At 43.7% G+C, this 23198-nt stretch overlaps 1 protein-coding gene across 5 annotated transcripts in view; it reads right to left on the bottom strand.

Annotated features, from left to right (window-relative positions):
* The window catches only part of LOC135283882 (sphingosine-1-phosphate transporter SPNS2-like), a 132482-nt gene that overhangs the window by 28080 nt on the left and 81204 nt on the right, over positions 1–23198 (bottom strand). For 2 of the 5 annotated variants that reach the window (XR_010349492.1, XM_064395023.1), the window contains exons 4-10: positions 22265–22416; positions 20362–20428; positions 17662–17804; positions 16382–16534; positions 14557–14746; positions 9071–9136; positions 1990–2088 (exon numbers count right to left, since the gene is read on the bottom strand). Coding sequence is in view for 1 of the 5 variants with exons in the window: in XM_064395023.1 (XP_064251093.1) it covers positions 1990–2088; positions 9071–9136; positions 14557–14746; positions 16382–16534; positions 17662–17804; positions 20362–20428; positions 22265–22416 (870 nt within the window). In the remaining 4 variants the exon portion in view is untranslated. The remainder of the gene's footprint in view (positions 1–1989; positions 2089–9070; positions 9137–14556; positions 14747–16381; positions 16535–17661; positions 17805–20361; positions 20429–22264; positions 22417–23198) is intronic. The other 3 variants (XR_010349494.1, XR_010349493.1, XR_010349495.1) reach the window with 3 other exon arrangements.

The raw sequence follows: 23198 nt of genomic DNA, 5'->3' as shown, positions 1-23198 counted from the left end.
TAGCAGAGGGAGGATGAATCAGCCCAGCTCAGAAAAGAGGCTGCACAAAGGGATGCTGGCTCCTTTCATGGCATGAGGGCTTCACTCCTCCTCTTCTGCACAGAGCCTTGGACCTGCATCACCTCCCCCCAAATCACAACGCCCCAACAATTACAGCATTAGAAAAGGATCATTCAAAATAATAACAAATATTTTCCCAGTCTAAAGAAAGCCTAATGCAACTATTAAATTGGGGCTATACATATTTCAGCCAAGAATCCTTAAGTAACTCACAACTTGCCTGATCTCTGAATACCAGCAGGGCAAGGCACATTATTTCTACAACCAAAGACCTTTTATTTTTAATCTGTGACATTGAAGAGCCCCAGGCAACTTTCAGGAATAACTGCAATCATTCAGGGCCCTAGGTATTCCTCCTGGACATCCCTGTTCTGTAAGGAAAAGGATGAACATGCAGCAGAGTCACCTGAGGCAGCCTGGCTGCCCCAGCCCTGCCCTGCCTGGCTCCTCCTCCTCTCCCACATTCCCATCACCTGCCCTGCATGAAGCAGCCTCTCCTGCAATTCCTTTGTTCTTGCCACCTTCAAGTAACTTCTAAAATAAGATTGTTTCTCCCCAGGTACCCAGAACATTGAAGTAAATAAAGAGTTAAGCTAAATCGTGCATTTTTATTCTCTTGTGAGATTTCTCATTTCTTTGGTCTTCTCAGTCTTATCTCTATCTGCCTTTTCCTGTGTGCTTCAGAGGCTACAGAGCAGCCATAGCACTGCCACTCAAAAGTAAACATTGATGTATATTTAAACTATGTATATATTTAAACTATGATGTATATTTTATAATATATATGCTTATATATTAAGCATATATAAATAAATACATGTAGCTATACACACTGGTGTCTACAGGATGAATAGATGAGCAATGATGGTTGTAAAAAATAAAAAAGCCCCACAGCACCCAGCAGCTGTGTCTGAGCTGGAGGAGCACATCAAAGTCCTGTCTCTCAGGAGATGGGACCAGTGAAGATCCCAGTTATATCCCTGGGAAGCAGCACTTTCAACACACCAGGAGCAGGGTCACTTAGGAATTTCTGTAGAAGCTGCCATATTTTATAAATTATCTGTGATGTCTGAAACTCCATCCATCAAACTCCACTGAAGGAAAAAGACATTTCCCCAGTATATCCAGATTTCTTTTGCTCATTACATTTCCCAGCCCTTTTATTGCAACTGTGAATGTTCTCTGACTGCCAGATTTTGGAGCTGGGTCTCTGGTTCTGCTCTGCAGTAGGATCAGGGTGGCATAGGAAGGGAGATCCCCAGGCAGATCAAGGCCAGCCACTGGAGCAGTCACAGAAAGGAACCCAAAGTGAACACCCCAGGAAGGAACACTAACAAAAACCCCTGGTGGGCACTGCCCAGGCTCCCCAGGGATGGGCACAGCCCTGAGGCTGCCAGAGCTCCAGGAGCACTGGACAATGCTCTCAGGCACAGGGAGGGATTGTTGGTGTGTCTGTGCAGGGCCAGGAGCTGGACTGGATGATCCTTGCCAGTCCCTTCCAGCCCAGAATATTCTGTGGTTCTGTGATTTACTATCACACAAAGCAGGTACAGCTGTGTGTTGCTGCCCATAAAGATATTTGGTTTCTGAGGTCAGTTAACAGCTAAACACACACATGGCTCTCTTCCAACCTAATTTCTATGGGCCCCATGTCCACACCACAGCAAGAACACTCTTTCTTTCCAGAGCTGGAAACACCTCAGGCTAAAAAGATGTGGTAGCTTATTTCCCATACCCAAGCAGTCCCCCCTGGCTTGAACTGCAGCTCACAACAACCCAACCAGGTAAAGCAAGTGGCACTGCTCTGCAGCACTTCCCATTCTGCTGACAAACACAGGCCTTCCTTCCCAGCAGGATCTAACCTGGCATTTCAGATGAGCAGTTTGGAAACAAGAGCAAACCCTGCCAGAGCCTGCTGTGAGCACTTACAAATCCAATGAGATAAGGACTGCCAGCATCTCCCAGGAGGTGTGAAGTGAAACTCTGCAAGGCCACTGCGGTTGCACGGCGAGTTGGAATGACCACGTACTGCAGAGAAGGGGAAAGAAACAAAAAGAGGTAAAGAAGCTGCAATAGGAACCTGCCCATCTGCCTTGTACTGCTGAGCACAAAACAAACCAGCCACCCAGCCAGAGCCACTGGCCATGGCTGGCCCAGGCAGCTGGGAGCCCCAGACACCCTTCCTGCTCTGGAGGCTCCTCTGGCAGGTGCTGAGGGAAGGAAGCTCTGCCCTCTCTGCTCCACTCCCAGCTTGGACTATCAGCTTTGCCCACAAGACACTTTGCTGTTGCTCCTCAGACTGCATTTTGCTTTGCTGGTGGGGAGAATGAAGTTTAAAGTTGCTCAACACCATCAGCCTTCCAATCAAGGACTGTGCTACAGCCTGGGATATTTGGTTTATTCCATAACAAAAGCTATTTTGTTTCCTCAACTATCAGCAATCCAAATCAGTATGAAAGGTCATGGTCACACATCCTCCCTTCCCACTCTATCCCTAGCCACTTTCCATTTTCCTCAAAAATTTGTGATCCCATTTGTGAAAAGTGACAAAATCACATTAGGAAATTTTTCCACAGCCAAGATACTGTATTTTGGTCTGCACTCCTCTAATAGGACATGACACCCTTAGCCAGGTCATGCAGAATCAGTCAGATTACACAGGAGCAGTGGAAAACACAAATTACTTCCCCATGAAGGGACTAGAGCTCACAGACAACAGAGCCTTAACCACAGAAGGGGATGAAAAATTAAAAAATAAAAAAAAAACAGCAATCCCCTGTCCTGTGGAATGACCTTAATTTTATAATACACTTTTTAGAGGCAGAGGAAAGTAACTGTCTCTGGCATAAATTGTTAAAGACACTGGCTAGGCACATCTGCATCAAGTCCACATATTCCAGTTTATGAATTGATCCTGTCTTGATTTAAAGGCTGGAAGTAATGAAGAATTCAATAGGTCTCTAAATCCAAGTGAGCGTTGTTTCTGCCTGTAAGCACTGATCTCACTGTGCCTTTTGCTGTGCCTCTGACAGGAATGACTCTTGTTCAGCCCTTTGGAGACCATGATCCCTTTTATTTATCCACTTTCTCTCTGATGGGCTGCCTTCCTCTTTCTTTACAAGTCCTGCCTTGCCAGGACCCTTGCAATTCTTTCCCAAAGTAATTTATCAATTAAATGTGCCATTTCAGGAGTGGCTCATCCCCAGGCAGAGACACACAGAGATCCTTTACCTGCACTGACTGGCAGGGAGGACTCACTCAGGGCACAGGACTAAAGCACATTGCAGTGACTGAACTGCAGCAGGGGAGTTGTCCTGTCTGCAGTGGAAGAATCACCAGAAAACCACAAACAAAAGGAAGAGCATTGAGAAGATCCACACTAAAAGAGAGCTGATGCCTATTTAAAATCATCATCTTGTTCCAAGCACAGACAATTCTGAATTATGGGTAAAATTAGATTAAATGCTTTTCCTTAGTGTTTACCATGTGTGTTCAGATGACCTGCCAGTTCTTTCATCCCTGCTTCGACAAAGCTGCAAATGCACACTGCTAATGCACTTTCATGCTATGTATTAAGCAAGCACCCTATTCAACCTCTTTTGTGTAACAGAAGAGCAGAACATGTTCAGATCCAGAGCAGCTGCCCAGCTGTGGATGTCAGGCCCTGCCCTCCTTTTGCATCCAGCAACTCAGAACAGCTAAAAGAAAGAAGTCCCAAGAGGAAAATTAGCTCAAAACTTCATTAGAGACACAGAAATGTGCTGAAGGTCAGGATGTGAACAGTAGGAGAGCCCCACAATTCATTCCCACTCCCCCAAGAGGCAGATAATGGATGCAACCTGGATAGACCAGACAGAAGAAAAAAAAAATTAAGAGTGAGTTATTTTTGTTCTTCCCACCTGGCCCAGTTCACACAGGGGCACTGGAGAAACATTCTGCAAGAGCTCTTTGGGAAAGGGCACCTCAGTAGATAAAGTGAAGTTCTACCTAATTCAAGAGTTGCACATAAATGTGAACCACAAAATTTAAAACGTAACATATTTTTTCTTTATGTAAAGTTTATGTTAAACAACCTGGAGAAAATAATCTGCCTGGTTCTGTATTCTATCTATTTTTGTAGCAAAAGGACAATAGAAACAGCACATTTATTAAAAATTTACCACTTTCAGGGAGTGGGAGTGAATTGATGCTAATCAGAGGAAGAAATCTTAATGATACCTGTATCATATGTGTGCATGCATATATAAATATTTATACACATGAATACACACATATATTAGTCATAATTTTGCATGTGTAGCTATATTATGCAAACACAGTTTTGCAAGTAGGAGTACAGTTTCCAGTTTAACTGAAGAAGTTACTGGTGGTTGAAACACCATAAAGTGCTAAAACTTGGTATATTTGTTCTGGAATCCAAGATACAAACACCCCCCTCAAAGCAAAACCCCAACATGTAGCAAGAAAATGAACATGATCTCCTTGAAAAACATATTGGAAAGAAAAAAAAAAGAAGCTTAAACCAGCACCTCCAAAAAACAACAAAAAATACTCCACCCTATCCCTACTTAAAAACATTTTGTTCAGATGGACAGGAAGCAGTTGGTAGCAAACATCTACTGTTCTTGGAAGACAGAAGTAAATTATAACTCTAAATGGGCATTTCAGTACTAAAATAGACCTAAATTCAAACCATACACAGCCTGGTTTGGACATCCCACAGAAAGTGGAGGTGGGAGAGCCACAGCAGCCAAGGAGGAAGCCTGTGGGATTGTCCTGGCTCATCCCTGATTCCAGGTTCAGAGGCAGGCAGCACAGAGGATGGGCAGGGTGGCTGACCAAGCAGCTCTGCTCTTTAAATAGAAGTTCAGAAAGGCCAGGGATTACTGCTGACATCTCCTTCCTGTGATGAAACCAGCAGGAGCTGGTCTGAAAAAAGATAATGGGGAAAGCCAAGGAGAGATCACCCTTCTCCCAGGAAAAGGCCCTGTGCCAAAGAGGTAAGTTCTGATGTTTATGTCTAAGCTTGAATAGAAACTCTACTCTCTCAAGCACTCTGCTGCCCTTTCTGGGTCAGGACAATTCACACTGGTCTCTTCCAGCACCAAAGAGAAGAAAACATGCACTAGCACTGCTCAGCCACTGACAGAACCTGGAAACAGCCCAGTTGTCCCTGCTGCTCAGAAAGGGAAAGGCTGGGATCCAGAGAGACCCCCCATAACAGCCAGGCAGACACTGTCTACAAAAATACTCCTAAATGAAGAGAAAGGAGGCTGCTGTGGTCTCCAGTTCCCAGCACCATGGAGCAGAACACCTCCACCTGCAGCCCTTGGGGTGGGCTGTGCTCCCTCATTCCCAGGCATTCCTCACCTGCCTTCAAATCTAACCTGCAGCACTTGGAGTATTGTGTGGGGACACTCACAGAAGCAACAAGAACCTCTGGAAATGCAATTTATCTTTGGCTATAAAAATAGGGCAACATTTTGTACTAAATAAAAAACTGGGTTTTATTTTTAGGGAAGGTAATCAGAATAAAAGCAACATTCTTACATGCCTATGGCACAGCTGAGCACCAGTCTGTGCCTGTTTCAAGCCTAAAGGAAGACTTTGACTGTACAACAAAGCATCAAAGCAGCTTCTCCATGGCAGGTCATGACCATTTAGAAAGAACTAATGTTTTAAAAGAAAACAGAAATATGCAGAGCAATTTTTTTGCATGAATGTCAGGACTGTGAATAAACTGGAGGATGGCTTTTCTCAGCAAAGTCCTAAAGAGACTGTGATTGAAATAGAGGCACTTTAAACTGCTTCGTGGCTCTTACACAAAAATTCCAAGCCCCTGTCCATCATCTCTGTTTCTGAGATGTGGTATGGAGGAAACCCCCACTATTAGCAGCAGATTCCCACAAAGCCCCACACACTGCACAGGTCTCAGAGTGTTCCACACTTGCCTGCTGCTCTGAAGCTCATTCATTGTTGCTGTTACGAGGCAGTTTTAATGCTACTTTGGGGTTCTGGTAATTTTAAGGCCAATTTGCAAAGATGGCTGATGAAATCCGTTTCATAATTAGCAAGCTCCACACAAAACATCCTCCTTTCCCCAAGCACCATCTGAGCATGTGCCTGGGAGGAGATATGGAGAGTTTGCTCAGGAGAATAAGACCTGTTTTGTACAAATTTGCATTCGGAACAAATATCAGCCTTTCAGAATCTCAGAGCACTGCAGCACTGACAGTTTATCAGAGCCAGCACTTGGCACCTTGGACTGCAGCAAACACAGGAGCTGTGGATGCAATGCAAGCACAGAGCTAGGAAGAGCCAACAATTAAATTGGAAAATAACAAGCAAACATCCTTGTTTTGCCATGGAAATTAAACTTGCAAAACCTCTGGAGGTCCTTAACAATTTGCCCAATAGGACTCTTAAGCAGTCATGGGATCTGTAAAACTTGGGAAAGCTGAGAGAGATCATCTGGGAGGCAGTTTCCAAAAAGCCTCACTCCTGTCATAACGAAGTCAGCAAGAACAGTGTTCAGGCAGCATTGAGAGCTTTTATCCATGAAAACAGGGTAATATTTATGTATAGGATGAAAGTGTTGTTAAACTTACGCTAATAATGCTTTAAACTCCTTCCCAGCCTCAGGCAAGAACAACACACTTCTGATTACACCAAATAAATAGTAATCAGGAAAATTAATTTGCCAAACATACAAAGTGCATCTGCTAAAGCATTTCCACATCCTTCTCTGGCAAGGACTTCCCACCAAGCTGTCTGTCAAATGTGGCTCTCACCTACTGACAGTCTGAGCCCCCTCTCATCCCCTGTGTGATCTGTCTGCACTCCAGCCTGTCTGCTTCTAGCTCTGGCCTCATCTAAGTGATGTTTACATTTATTTCTTTAAAACTTTCACACATCCACTCACACTGTTAATGCATCAAGCTGGGCATTATATACAACACTTAGTCCATTTTTCTAAACAGAGCAGAGAACAGTGAGCGGAAAAACTGGCAGCAATTACCAAAATCCATTTTTCAACATGGTTTTGGTTTCTTTCCTATGTTTTGGAAAATTGAGCTATTATTTCCAATCATTTCTTATGGAACTCTTTTGCACTAAAGCAACATAAATAACTGCAAATGCATCCCTACAAAATGCAACTGACTATAGGATGCTGGTAAGACAGATGGCAAATCCTATAAAAGCTGTTAAAAAGCTACAGGAGATTGAAGTCACATTGAAATCAACACAAAAAACCTCTGTAATTAAATGGGACAACGATGGCAGCCCTAATACCCTTGATATAACAGAGCAGTTGGTTGAAAATATCTTTTGGGGTTACCTTGAGACAATACAAGTCAAATTTCAGGTCTGTCTCTGGCACAGATTTTCTGGAAGACCTTGAACATGTCTGACAGGATCCTCCCTCCTGGCAGCTGGGACCACCTCAGCTGAGCCCTTACCTGTGCCAGCCAATGTTAAGGAGGGTATAAACCAGCTGCTATTTAAACCTCTCCACTAATTCTGAGTGGAGAGAGCTGGGATTGTGCCAGGGAGCACCACAGCCAGGGGCAGGATGCGACAGGAAGCTCTGGCAGGAGGCAGGAATGAGCAGCCACACATATTATACTGTCATTTCTTCCTCAGCACAGCTGTCTCCAGGCTGCACATCTGTGCAAGTGTTGAGATCCCACATTATGAATGGCCACAGCAGCCTTGAACTCAGCACAAGCTGCAAAAGCCCATGGAAGCCCCAGGGAAGCCACAGAGCTCTGTCCCACCACAGCTGACCTGCCAGGAGGAACCTTGGGAATGAAAAGCCATGCAATGCTAGCAGAGTGCACTGACAACCTTTGTTTCTCTGTGCTTTACCCACAGAGAGGAGTGGATTTAACCACCCCACCCCACCTCTCAAAGCATTCCCTGCACAAAGGAATGAAAGATGGAAAGTTCATCAGGCAATGCAGTGATGGCAACTGCAGAGCTACTTCAAAATATAAACACAACCTTGAACTTCAACATAAACACAACTTAAGCAGAGGCTTGAAGTTCTTTGCTGAATCAATACATCAACACCATTATCTTTACATCTAAGAATACTGAGCTCGATTGTTTCCTCGCTGATGTTTGCATAACCAGCAAATACAAGTCAAGGGAGTTTTCTATTGATGTCAGACTGATTATATTTTTAGTTCTGTCAACAAGCTGACAAAAGACCTCAGGAAAGTCCTGTAATGGTTCTGTGCCTTAGTGCCTTTCTTTCCACACAATTAGCAACACCTCCTTCACAACAGGGCTTCAACATAAGTTATGTTTGATGGGCTCTGATGGAAACCTCTACAAAACATGCAGAGCTCTTGAACAAATATCCAGACTATTTCATGTGAAAATGGGGCTGCTGAGGTCAGCTTGCTGATTTGAAAGACTTAAAAGCTCCGTGGTGGAGAAAGAATAGAAAATGAAGGACATGAGTTGAAAAGTCCCTGACAGTTTCCTCTTGGACAAGGTGAACATGGTCCAAAAATTCTTTATACTTTCTTTTCCTCTCTGCTCTCCCAGAGGTGGGTTTCTATTGTGTATGTGTTGAATGGTAGGTAGATGGGCTGCCTTTGTGGTCAGAGGAGGGAGGGAAGGAGGGAGGGAGGGATTTCCTATTGCAGAACAAAGCTGAGTTATTGATAACAAAGCCCACATTTGGCTTTGGAAAAGCTGCCTGAATTCTCTGCATGTGGGGTTTTGTACAAACACTTAAAATTTTGGGAAATTATTTGAATTCAGAAATGTTGTCCTTTCTGGACATCTCTCCCTGGTGCTCAGAACAAAGGACAAAAAAGGATCTTTTTTTTCTCTTTCTTCCTGTGTCACTTTTCAGTAAGCAAAAATACTAAGAATGAAAACCAGAATAGGTTAAAGTAGAGACTAGGATCTAGAAGAAATCGTGAACTTCAGGTTGTTCTTGCAAGTTGACAAACTGTTGTGAGCACAGAAAGATGCTGTTCCAAAGTGCACTCACCATTAGTATGTCTGCTGTGATAGCCCAGTTTGAGAAGAGAAGAGTTTCTCCGATAAAAATGCAAATCTGTTGTAACAAAACACACAAAAAGGAGAAGATTTATTCACTTGACATTCAGAGGAAAAATAACCTGTCACAAACTTTCTTTTGTTGCTTATTTTTCTCATACCTACACAGCACACTCCTTGTTGCTATTGTGGTTTATCCTGACTATTAAGAAACCATAGACTTGTATCAGAGCTCTAGAGGGCTGAAATGTTGTTATTGTAATCTAAGTTTACGACCTATAGAGCAGCAAAATTAAAGGCTGACACATTTGATTTTAGAAGAACATGAAAAACCAGCACGAAGAGACAGCCCCAGGCTTGCATACCTAGAATCATAGAATTGTTGAGGTTGGAAAAGACCTTTAAGGATCATCAAGTCCAACTTGTACTATTCTTTTTCAAAAAGCCAGTTAGAAAAGGCAATAAAGCCACAGCTCCCCAAACCACAGCTATTTCCACTCCTGGGAAGCACGTTTTGTGTTCAGCTCTGCAGCAAACCAGCTGAGGCTCTCTGCAGAGAGCTGTGGAGGATCCCTTCTCTCCCTGACAGCCTTACACGAGTAATAGCTGTCCACGGGAGACTGGAATTAACTCTGGGCTTTGCAACATCAGTGTCTTGTGGTGAAATACAATCCTTGGCCCTCTGGAGATGGTCAGCAAGAGAAATTAAAAGCCACAGAACTGCAAGAGTGGCAGCTGTGACATGATGTGACCACTGCCACTGTCTTTCCCACAACCAGTTGAGGTTGCCTAAACCCCTCAGACCACCCTGCCACTGCCAGGAATAATGTGCTTTATTTAGCAAGTCTTATGCACTGACCTACAGAAGCTTCCTCTATTTGTTTCTAAAATTGTCTTTGTTTCCCAAATACTTTCCCTCCCTATCCCCTTTTTGTGTGACTGGATCTGCTTCCTCTGTGATGGTGTCCAAGCCAGTCACTACAGCCCAGCTGGCCAGTTAGGAAATCTCTACTTCCATTTTTCCATTGCTCATGGGTCTGTCATGAGACTGGCTCTCCCTGGAAATGACAACTGCCAAGGTAAGAACACATCCAGTAAACCAAGGTGCTCTCAGGAGTTCAAGCCACGTGTCCCATGGGTACCAGACACATACTCAGATCTGCTCTGAAATCTGTTCTGCTACAGCTTTGCAGCTGCTGTTGCTGGGGTTCTGTGGCTGGAGAGACTAAACTGAGCTTGGGAACAATGGAATCACACTTGTCAATGCAGCATCAATGTGCCCTGCACACATTTGAATTGCTACAGGCAGCAAGAACTTGTCCCTTGTGCAGGAATTTAGCACAAGTCCTTTGAATAAATCACTGAAATGCTACAAACTTCAGAGCACACCAGTTCTGAGCTGATGAATGTGTATTTCAACCAATCCATGAAACATGTGATTAATAGGTGGGTACTGGTAAAAGGAAAGAGGAACAAGAGGAAGATCAAAAAGCAGGATAGAAGATACATTAAAAAATGTCTGTCCTTCAGCTGCTGATGGGGACTTACAAAAATGAGTTCACCCACTGCAAAGGGCATGTGAGGATATGTGGCATTTCTGCAGAAGGGAGGCTCTAGGGAAGCTTACTGCAAATAGGGCAAACCCAGAGCAGATAATAGCTCCTGAAATGCTCAGTTTTGACTCCTCACACACTTTTTGAAGCCTCATTTTGCACTGAGACTTCACCTCTACATATACATCTATTTCTGACTCCAGCTGTGCTGTGTAACATCTCACCATGTCCATTTGGTGTCTGATTGCTCATCTGTGCTTTTCTGTTTAAGTGATCAGTTAGCCAGTTCTGACTCCCCAAAATGATAATAAAGCAGGTTTCAGAGTGGACACACCAGCAGCTCTCACAGCAAGTTCTAAGCAGGTTACAAATGCCTTCCATGACTGCTTGCAAAGGGCAAAGCTGTCAATATCTTCATTATTTGTATTCCTCTCTGAAATGGTGGGTGAGACACCCTCATGCACTCCTGAATTTGGAGCAATTCTACCTTCAGCTCAGTTCTGGGCAATATTGATGCCTCAGAAGTAGGCAGGTCACCAACAACATGACAACAGAAAGTCCCTGGGGTTGAGACTAAGATGCTGTAAAAGCTCTCTGGCAAGGTTTTACCCTGGGATTTGCTGTTTCTGCAAGACCATAAAATGTCTTTGAGGAATTGAAATAGATGTTGAAATGAGGAATTTGGAAGAGTGTCAAAGGAAGGCAAAGCAGAGCATCTCTCTCCAGTCACTTGGAGATTTAAACAAGTGTAAAATCTGCAGCTGAAATGTCTGAGCAGTGTGAGATGATGATGCCACACATAATGGGTTTCCAGAGACAGGTTTGAAAACCAAGTTTCAAAGAGTTTGTATTTCAGGAAAAGTGGGATTTACAGATATGCAAATTGGTGCTTTAAGGAGCTGGATTACAACACACAAATCCACATGCTGCAAGGAAAACTGAGTAAGAAGTGATTGAACTATACAGCCAGGCAGGATAATAAAAGAGAGAAACACAGGTGTCTGGGCAGCTAAATTATACAGAATTGTTGTTTCAGTCCACCTTGCCAGCCACTTCAACACTGCCAATAATTTACTGGATCGGTATGAAAAGATTGGCTGGAAAAAGTCACCTGTCTACCTGCCTCAGGTGGGAGTGTCTGCTACAGAATGGGAACAGCAACTGCCCCCAGGGAGCAAAATCAATTGCAAGAAAGGACTGAGCAGGAGAGAAATAGTACATGTGCTCAGGGGAGGGAGAGAGCAGACAGTACACAGCTTGTAAGGGCCAGGGTGATCATGTTAATGGAAATGCAGGTCTTTTCCAAAAAGATAAAACCTATAAAACCAAGAAATGAAAAAGCAAGGGCTCTGCAGGTTCTTGCTGGAGTGCTGCACACTTCATTTAAGCTGATGCCTGTATCAGTCAGCAATAAAGCTCTTGACTGTTAGCTGAGGCAGGGAGGGAGATGGTGGAGATCTGGTGGCCACTACAGCTCTCTCTCCCAGTGAGAGAGAACATCATCTCATGGGAACCCACCTAATTGCCTGGAAGTGAGAATTTTAAAGCTCTGAGCCAAGGAGGGTTGCAAAAACATTCACTGTCAATTTTTGCATGGTGTGATCCACGACAGAAGCCTAAGGACAGTCACAGTACAGAAGGTTGGCAAACAGCACCATGCTGGGGGACAGACATTGCCTTGCCTTGCACAGACACAGAACTCAAGGATGTGAGCCAGCACAAGCTGTCAAGGAAGATATCAGAGACAAGAAAATCAACCCATAAATTTTACTGTATTTCCAGAAGGAGATTTCATCATGGATTTTGAGATAAGGAAGGTAACCTAGCCCATCATTCTGTCCACCAGCCACAGAACACTCTTCTCTTCATTATGGACCAATGAGACTTAAACAGCAATGAGAAACTGCTACACCATGCAACCTGGCAATGCAGGTCTCCTCCTCCTATTCTCCTTGGAACACAAGGGAATTTAACTCTCTGGAAGTCTGCAAGATTGCAACAGCTCTTTGAATGGCATGGAAAAACATGAGTTTGTGTTAGAAGCTTGCCTTGGAAAGTCAATACAGTGTGGCACTGCTACAATAATGAGACACTGGTAGCTCCAACCCAGAGCTGTCCCCTCTTTCTGGGCATCAGGTTTCCAGCAGCAGAGTATTTAGGGCCATGGAGGGCAGAGCTTCTTGCTTCAGCCTAACAGCATCACAAACAGGCTCATATTCCCTATACCCCCTCCATAAGCAGCTGTAACTTCCTCTGCAAATCATTGACTCTTTATTAGATTTACTACTCATCCATAATAAAATAAATTGGTTTGAGGACTGTTTAAATGATACCATCTATATTTATATACTTAAACAATGCAGAATAGTCACATGGCTATTAAAAAAAAAAACAGAAAAAAGATAAAAATGCGATTAATAGCCACCTCCTGCTGCACAATTTCTGAAAACAGTATTTCCAGCCTAGAAAGGAAGAAGCTTCTGTATAGAGACTGTACATCACAAATGAACATGTCTGTCACTAGGTCTGAGAAAGGAGAAATTCACAGCTCTGTCAGCACAAAGAGGTGGAGGGAGCAGGTGAGGGGTGTGATAGATCAATGAAAGGAGGGTTAATGATTCACCAAGCAGTAACACCCTCTCACAGGTCTGAGGTGATAATTTTCTGCCAGTTCAAATGTTAGCTCATGGTCACAAGCCAGAGACCTGAATCTTAAATAGCTAGAGGAGGTATTCTTGGCTGAGTCTTAATGATTCTGAACTTCCACTCTTTCTGGTTGTGCTTCCCCATAACTGTGGCAGCTGTTGAAAGACTCAGCAAATAACCATGGCCAGGCCAGTGCTCCAAACACAGAGAAATGAGGAACAGCAGTTGGCTGGTTACTTGTACAGGAATTCTCCTTGCTGGCTGAGCAGGTGCTGCTGTGTGGAGTGAAGGGTGGGCTTTCAGAAGGGCTCTCCCACTACTCCAAACATCTCATACCTTCCCTTCATAAATTTCTCCCATGTCCCAGGCTTCTCTCATTCTGACATTAAAAGGGAACCAGAGATTTGTTCAGTGCCTGGATTTTTACTCCCTACAGAAAGCAAGATTCTAGCCCGAGGCTGGATTATTACAGTTAAGCTTTTCTTTTTCCCTTTTGTCTAACTAAGAGAGGGTTGGTTGAGATGAGATGTAAGGAAGGAGTTTTTTAAAAGTGGTAAAGCATTGGCACAGGGTGGCCAGGAGGTGGTGGATGCCTCATTCCTAGAAATACTCAAGGCTGGATTAGAGGGGGCTCTCAGCAGCAAGGTCTAGTGGAAGTGAGAGCTGGATGACCTTCAAAAGTCCCTTCCAACACAAACCATTCTATTTATCTGGATCTATTTGATATATTTTCATATAATTCAATTATAAGCCCTCAGGGAGGAACCATATTTTAATCTGCAATTGTGCAGCATCAAGTACTGTAGGTTCCTGGGCTATGGTAATACAGATAACAAATTGAAATTACTGGCTTATTAATACTGGCCTGGTGCAATCCACCTGGTTATGGAAATGAATGGTACTGAAAGGGAGCCAAAAGCTTGCCCACAGACAAATTACACTGTAATTGTCATCTGGTACCACTGCAGCTACATTACCCTCACTGCAAGGGAAGTGCTCAATTTTCCTGTACCAAAACATTAGGCAAGAGCAATAAAGGTGTGGATTGAGGTGCAGATAGAACAGCCCAAAGGCTGTGGGTTTCCATGGAGCTCTGAATTCTGATGGCAGCAGGGATAAGCAGTTGAGATTTCAGGCACACTTAGTGCCAGAATGCCAAGAGGCAAAAAGAAGGACATTGAGAAGGGCAAAGAGAACATCCCAGGCTTTCTGCAGGGACAGTGCACACAGCCTTTAAGGAGTTGGGTAGGGGCTGGCATATGGAAAGGATTGTACTTACATAGGCTCCCACGATGCTGCTCTTGGCTGCCACGAAGATCAGACAGATGAAGATGGCTGATCCCAGCATTCCAACAGCACAGACAAGAGGATCAGCTCGCTGGGTCTTGGACCTGCACCACTTGGTGGCTCCTGCCCCTGTGATCACACCCAGGAAGCCAGTGAAGCATGTGATTGCTCCGAAGATCAAACTAGCCAAAAATAAAAAAGAGGAAAGAAAGAACGTAAGAGAAAGGTGGGAGGATTTTTTGAGGTTTCTCCCAAAATGGGCATAGTCTTTGGGTATTACTACTTTATTAAGTATTAGATATTATTATTTTATTAGGTATTATTATTTTATTATTAATAATATAATTATTAGCATAAACTGACTAATGGAAATTTGCACAATTTTCACAATGGATTTTCAAATTTTAAATAAAACAAATGCTCATGATTTTAGTCCTCTTCCCCTGCAATTAAGAAAAACACAGCATATGAAATTTATCATTGTGCACAGGTTTTGATCCATGGGCAAAGGGGTGCAAAGGGCTCATGCTGCTTCCTTGGGTGGAACTGGGATTCCTAGGAAGAGCCCTGAACAGCTAATTATGTATACACAAAACTAATTAATAACCTGTACTTTGATCATGTGAGGGGAAATCATCGACAGGCACCAGGAAGCTTCAGGGCAAGGAAACCTAACAAGACTCATAAATACCAGTGATTTCCAACATACTTTGACTTTATAACTCCTTTCACGCCACTTCAAAGAAGCTTTTTGCTGTTAGGTTACACATTTGAAATGTGCTAATTTCAATTTAAAGAGCCAGGAGCATTCTCCATATGATATGTGCAGGACTTGGATTACAGGGTCTTGGGCAACCACATTAGAGTAGGTTGAGGACAGTTCAAAATTGAGGTGTCATCAAGGAGGGGGAACTTCTCTGTGAACAGCAGACAGGCAGTCAGGCTGGAGCTCACTGCATTTTTGTGGAACAGCCTGAGCTTGCCTGCTGGACACTCTGGTTGATGGACTCCACACCACTAACTACTTTAATTGAGATGGGATTATGTCTGTTATGGCAAGAAGGTTTCCCTAATATTATTCTCCCTCATGAACTAAAAAGCAAAACATGTGACAAAAAGTTTTTTTAGTATCTTTTATTTACCCAGAGGAATGTTTTTATAGCATTTCCTGGTTTGTGCCACCATTGTAAATCACAAAATGAAGAATTACTTTTCACAGCTTATGTGTTGCAAGTGATATTCCACAACCAGGACTGAAAACCCAAACCACTGTGTAACATGAAACACTCCAGCCCAAATTGTCCCAGATCTCTGGGACATCCTTCAGCAAAACTCAGCACACACTGCAGTTTACAGAGCAATAAAACAGGGAAGTCCTGCCTCACACAGAAACAAAAGCCTACAGGATTAGTCTCTGCAGCTTTAGGAAAACCATTCCAGCCTCTGAATTACAGGCACCACTGGGGCTTCCTAACCTGCCAGCTTATTCTGCTGCTACCACAGATGGGTCTTAAAGAACCAAATTCTCAGCTCTCCAAACATCCTCCTTAGAGGATTTATCTTTTTCACTCTGCACCACGGCCTGGGAACTAAGACAGAGCTGAGGTCATTGCTTCTCCCTTGGTTTGACTTCATGCAATGAAGAAGAGAAATAAAGCCTAGTTTACAATCCCAGCATTTCCTATCATTGTTACAAGGACCTAGAGGAAATTACAGACATTCTAGTACCTTGTCTCTGTGGGACTTGCCTGTTTCCTCTGGTAAATAATCCCCCACCCCCTCTCCCCCTCTGTAAAGCAGCTGACTCTGACTCTCACCTATCTTTGGTGCCACAGGGCTGGGAGCTGCAGGTCTCTGCTGTCTTCTGCACGACCTGTGCTCTGTGGAGATACAGAGGGATCCACATACCCAGTGCCCCCGTGGCAAAGGAGACAGCTGAGGTGGCCAGGGAGGAGAACACATAGCTGCGGCTGGGGAGACAAAACCAAGAGAAGGTTTAGTGGGGAAAGTGGAAAAGCAGGACCCCCACACAGGAGCCAGTGCTTCAGTGACAAAGCCCAGTGCTCCCCCACATTTGCCACCTCCCTTTGCCAAGGGGCAGAGGTAACAAGCTGTAAAGGAATGGAGAATAAGAAGCATGGAAGGTTCACATGTGATGTTCCACTGATAATAATACACTGAACTCATCAGAATGCTTCACAGGGGCTGTTTGAGAAGACAACCAGTACTTGGTCACTAAGACATGATGTGTGAATTACAGGGCTTTCACCCTAATGTCACCTGTTTACTTGGAGGAGCAGTTTCACTTCTCCCTCCCCATCCATGCCACCATATGGTTACTACTTACACAAACTACCAAAAGCAGTACCATAGAAATAATGATAAATTAGCTCACATTGCTCTTCAGAGTCCTTTGGCACTGGATGACAATACCAGGGAGGTATTCTAGCCAGTAGTTCCATCACAAGTTTCCCATCAGAATTACAAGCTAACTCTGAATTCACAAGTGAAAGTATTTGCACATTCACAGGCCAGATTTCTGGAAGGAAGTGCAGCTGCTGCAGCACTTGTGAGCATGTGAACCTTTATGCACACATACAAGTGCCCAAGCACATTCAGTTCTCATAGATTCAGCCACACATGGCTGTTCATGTATATTTAAACGTGCCATAGTGCAAGCTTTCGTGTGTTTTTTTATCTTAAATTGCTAAAACTCTCTTTTCCCCCTCAGCAGAACAGCTCTTTTAAAGAAGAAAAAGGATCTAAGTGTCTGTAACAGCAGTGGCACAACAATTAATACAGCAACACAGCAATTTCTACACTTCAAAAGCCCTGATTTGTGTGAAGTATGAGCCAAACAAAGCAGGCTTTTTCTTAGATGTCAATCTTGGAAAGGTTAGAGCAAAACTTGGAATTCATCATTGTCACAGCAGTCAATACCTCATGTAACTGTGATTTTCTTCCCTAGGTCCACAGACTAAACTTCCTGCAACTCCCTGCATGTCGTCACTTCCCAGGCTCACCGCGCTAAATCCAGATCATTGGATGCTCCAATTAAACATTAGGGGAAAAACATGGTTTTTACTCATGCTCTTACTTTCTAATCAATGCTTTCATGTCTCTCAGCCATGAAGTCCGAGCCTTCAGCTGCCCCCCAAGCTGTTCAGCATTTCCTCTTTTAGCAGCAGGCACAAATATCAAGATGAGTGTCCCTGTTATCATTCCTAGGAGTGGAGATACCTGCAAGAAAGGAGCAGGGAATTAGCACAGGAGTCAGGAGGGTTTGCTTTGACTGGTCAGGAAGAAGCAGAATCCATCCTTTTGGTTTCAGTGACTGCTCCTCACAGCCACTCAGAACCTGTAAGCATCAAGGCATCTGCTCCTTTCCTTCCTCCATGTCATTCTCTGCACTCTCTTATCTCACTCTGGAAACATGCAGCTTTGAAAATACTCTGAGTAAGGCAGTCCATTGTGTTGGTAAGAAGATTCATCTAAACATGATTCTTCAGTGGTCTTTAACTCTTTGGAAACCTACTCCCAGCTGGGCTGAGAGACCAGCTGGTCTCTGGGTGAGTGCAGAGGCCATTTAAAGGCAATTAGACAACCTGAAATATTTCTGGATGTAGGGAAGATGCTGCCTTGAAAACCTTTGCTTGATATACATCCCTCTTCCAGTAACCCACAATGGCTTCCTGTTTTCAGGCATCTTCCTCAGTACAACAGATCAAGAAACACTGAAAATTCAGGCTGAAAGATAGAAACAATGCATTCAAGGGCTTGATTTCCCAATATCCAACCCTTTCTCCCAAGCTCTAGGCAAAAATACAAAGATCCCAAAGCATTTTGTAAGCTATAAGAACTATTCTTGTTTTGACACTGAAATTCCATTATTGTCAGAATGGAAAATAGCTCTATCAGGAAAATAGGAACACGGATTTCACTGAACTATCATCTCATCTAGACATACTATTTAAAAAATAATTCCTGTCCAAAAAAAAAACCTAAAACCCTTTCATTAATAACCTGAGAATGGCCTTTACACATGGAGCAGTGTTTCATGTCCAAAGATGACAAACTCACAATCCTTCTAGGGAACGAAAGACAAAAATATTTCAGAACTTAAAAGTCAAGAAAATCACTGATCCAGGAATACATTGAAGCCTGATACAGCATCCTTATGACAGCTGAACACAAGACACAGAACTGGTAAAAAATATTGGAAATGCTGTTTTTTCTACAGCCAGATGATTGCAAGTGTCTTTGATTTTTATCTAAAAGCTTAAGTACCCATCAGGACAACATCCATGGGCACTCAGTAATGCTGCAGTAAAACACTCACTTTATTGTCAGATCCAGAGACAAAGCTGCCACTTGTCCACGTGCCCTTCTTTCTTTTTCAGCCCACTGAAGTGTGGTTGATTCCTGACCTCTTCTGTATTTGCAGCCCACAGGAGATCACAGAGGGAAGATCATCTTAGGGAGTCATTCCCATATTCAAGAGCACACGATTGCCATAGGGATGGAAGACGCTTTACAGTGATGTCTGGATGCCTTCTATATGTGCTGTGTGACTACAAAGCCTGATCAATGGTGTCATAGGAACCACCACAGATGTGTGCAGCTCATCAGATTCCCCAGATTTTGTACAGCCAGGGAATCCTGCACCAATGTGTCCTTTATAGTGGGAATCATGACCTGTAAGGGGTACAGTCTTGCAGATAGCCTGGATTTCTCAGGATAACTACGAAGATACCACCTGAAAATTCCTAGTGATGATCTCTTTTCACAGATTACCCATTTGGGTTTTACAGACAGATTTGGGTTTTCCAAGAATGTTCCAGTTAAAGCCCTGCTGACCAGAGGACAGGCTTTGGGGTTTTCACTCCTTGTGTTCACCTCTGCTCAAAAGTTCATGTCACTCTTAAATATTTCTGCTAATGAGGCAGCATCCTCCTGGTGGGAAGCTTTAGGCTACTCCACTTCCCACTCCAGGTGCACAGCTGGAAGCTGCCTCCACTCTCCCACATGAACCATTCTTGGTGATGTTCCTGGCTTTGCTTACCCTGGGCATAGCCTGTGTCACAGAGGGCGTATTTGCTTCAGATGGAAACCCTTGCATTTCATCACCAACTGTTATAAACAGTGCTGGCCTGAGCTTCATGAGATTCATGGTCTCCATGAAGTGCCAGAGCCAGAGAATGCACCTCACATACCACCCACAGCACCAAAGGTCAGAAACCAGTTCTGCTGGGCCACTTCCTCCCAGCTCTTTCAAGACATCTTTGTGTGCAGAAGCTGTCTGTGAGTATGTGATTGGAGTGGATTATCTTTTCAGCCCATTTATCAGGGTCCCAAGAGGTTAAAATAGAAGGAAATGGACTGTCTCAGGGCAGAAAAACAAGCGGAAACTGGAACAAAGTGTTTTTTCCTCAAAGCCGGAAGCCATTCTCAGAGTTTCTTGACAGCAGGAGACTGAAAGACTGTGGAGTTGATTTAAGGCCAATGCCTCGTCTTCCTGTCCCCGTCAAAAAATCATGATTGATTGATTGATTGATTGATAACAAAATGATTGGAAAATTCTTGCTCCCAAGCAGGGAAAACACCAAGTCCCACGAGCCAAGCCCACGTATCTTTGCTTAGAGAGTGCATCTGCCATGCACTCAACATCCACAGATGTAATTTCCCATCCTTCACCTTTCAGATATAATAACAGGTTGAGCCATTGTGTGATGGAACTCTTCCTAACACTAATCAACCAACCAACTCTCATTAAGATGTGTCATTAAGAGGGACTCACCCGCAGTGCCCAGTGCCAGTCTCCAGCAACCTGCTTCACACTCGAGCCAGTGATGTATCCCAAGCCACTGCAAGAAAGGCCAAGAGAGAGCTGGTCAGAGCTTTAAGTGTGCCACAGTCACAGCTCTTTTTAGACAAAGGCAAAGAGAGGCACAACCAACTGTGTGTCCTCAGCTCTCCTGTCCTATAGGGTGAAATATGGGGATTGAAGCAGAGGGTGGCTAGTATGTGACTCTACCCAGCACTGCTGGTCTAAAAATGTCCAAATCTGATGGAAATTTGGAAGTTTATAGCTGACCTTTCAATCCACAGTGGATGGAAAGACTCAAAAAGAATTTATTTCCCAATTTTCACTTCTACATCAGGCCTTTCTCTGTGCTAATATGAATATTAAACAATTTTACCTTCAAGCTTTCAGTTAAAAAGTGCCCTTCAAGGACAGGCCATATTCCATCATTAGATTTTTTTTTTCTTGCCACTAAATAGCACTTGTTTCTAATTAAGCAGGAAGAGACTATCTTCTATTAGCTTGGAAGAAAAACCAAGAAGAACATGCAAGAAGTTTGATGGGAGACGTTCAGCCACATGTAAGACAAAAGGTGCATCACAAGAGACTAAAGGTGGCCATAGCCACACTTCTCTCAATATGAACTGAAGGTAAATACCCTTTTTCAAAACTGCTGCATTTGTTGCTGTGACTGTCTTGGATAAAAGTTGCCAGGATTGCAGTGGGGCAACTGTGAGCCCCCCTCCCTCACCCCCCTTCCTTTACTGAAGAGTCTGCTAAGCTTTGGAGGTTGTCAGCTATAACCTCCCTAGAACTGGACATTTTACCCAGACAGGCCCCAAAATCAAACCATGAATCATCACAGACTGGTTTGGATTGTAAGAGACCTTAAAATCCATCCAGTTCTACCCCCTGCCATGACAGGGACACCTTCCACTATCCCAGGCTGCTCCAAGCCCTGTCCAACCTTGGGCACTTCCAGGGACCCAGGGGCAGCCACAGCTTCTCTGGGAATCTGTGCCAGGCCTTCACCACCTTCACAGGGAAGAATTTCTTCCTAATATCCAATCAAAACCTCTTTCAGTTTACAGCCCTTGTCCTATCCTCCATGGCTTTGTAATCCACACTGCCGATGGATATTGAGACAATGCAGTCCCAGAATCAGACTCAACAGGATGAGTATTTGTAATTCATTGAATTTTCTATGTAAATACTTGGAGTCTTTGGTCCTCTTGGCAAAATATTCTTTTCACCAGTTAAGGATCTGTTTCTCTCTTTTTCCTCAAGAGCAAAAGAATGTTTGTGAGTTTTATCTCACAGGTAAGTGCTCCAGCTTGTAAAATGCACCACTAGAATTTTTTCTCTGAGTTTGGACTATGTTGCCCATGTATTCCCTGCTGGAAATGAACCCATATTGCCCTTTTTCCCAGGATGTTGTTGTCCAGCTCTGGGAAATGGTATGCAAACTATGCAAAGCCACCTTGCTGACAATCTCACAATAGAGGGTTGGCCATTATTTTAAAAAATAAAAATAATGACAGATTCCCTCCTGTCCCAACAATCATATACTGTGTTGGGCTGATAAAGAAATTCCACTGAAAGAAAAAGTCAGCTAAAATATTTTTATTCCATTTCCACCCCATTGCTGTAAAAAAGGAGGAAAAAACCTAAATAAACCAACAATAAACTTCCCATTAGTTCCCAAAAGTCACACATGAACCAGCAACATGTCCAAAAAAGAATCTAATTCCTGCAACTAATTAGTCACTGCTCACAATATTTTCCTGTCTACGTTCCAGCCAAAGTCAAGAGCTATCATCATTAGCAATTTCAGATCTATGTGAGTTTATTTAAGAGAAAAGCCACAAGCAGATTGAAGAACCTTTGTGTCACTTACCTGCCCAGAGGAATTGCAAAGTAGAAAACAGACAGCATCAGGGTCCTCGTGTTTCTGGTGAACAGGTCTCCAATGATGGTTGGTGCAATAGTGGAATAACTCGCTTCACCAATGCCAACCAAACCCCGTGAGAGCACAAGGAGCCAGAAATACTGAGAAAAGAAATACAAACATTAGCACGTCCCCCCCTTGGCTTTTTTAATTCAGGATGGACAACAGTCAGGGAAAGAGAAATTCATGTGACTGGAAATGATGATCCTGTATGCATTTATTTTTAGAACTTCAGAGTTGTTTCATTTGTCTTTTGCCAAGAAGAAAGGGACTATATTTTTTGTGAAGATTTACAGGCATGAAAGAAAAGTAATAATAAAACATTTACTCAGTGACATTCAATAATATATCCTAAAAGAAGAAGACTCCCAGTTTGTTCCCAGATCCCAGCTCACTCATGCTGAGTTGGGAAGGTCTGGGGAGCTGGGTGAGTGTAACAAACCCTGCTCTGGGATCCAGGAACAGCAACTCCTGCTGAGCACAACCCATCCTCCCCAGCGTGCCAAGGACAGCTTCTACTGTGAAATCCTAAGGGCTCTTCAAAGTTGGGAAAGAGTGGGATCTGAAATCCCCCAAACTAAATGTGGTCCTTCACTAAAAGCTATGGAATAATGGAATCTTTCTAAGGTGCTAAGTACCCATCCCACTCCACTTGCCTTGAACAGCAGCAGACACCTCCCCAAAACTGCCAGAGGAGACCTGAGCTTTACTGGGCAGCCCAGGAACACCCAGGTACTCTGTAAGCAGGACCTGCAGGGAATGACCCAGAGCCACACAGGGCAGGGGCAGGCAGGAGCACTCAGCTGCCCAGGCAGCACTGCCTCTCTGGGTGAAGGGTCATCCCACAGGATGAGGATATGTCAGAAAACCCCAATGTCTGGGA

The sequence above is a fragment of the Passer domesticus genome, chromosome 19 (assembly GCF_036417665.1).
Source record: "Passer domesticus isolate bPasDom1 chromosome 19, bPasDom1.hap1, whole genome shotgun sequence".
NCBI classification, from domain to species: domain Eukaryota; kingdom Metazoa; phylum Chordata; class Aves; order Passeriformes; family Passeridae; genus Passer; species Passer domesticus.
The sequence above is the reverse complement of the archived record's forward strand: the minus strand, read 5'-3'. Positions and strand labels throughout refer to the sequence as shown.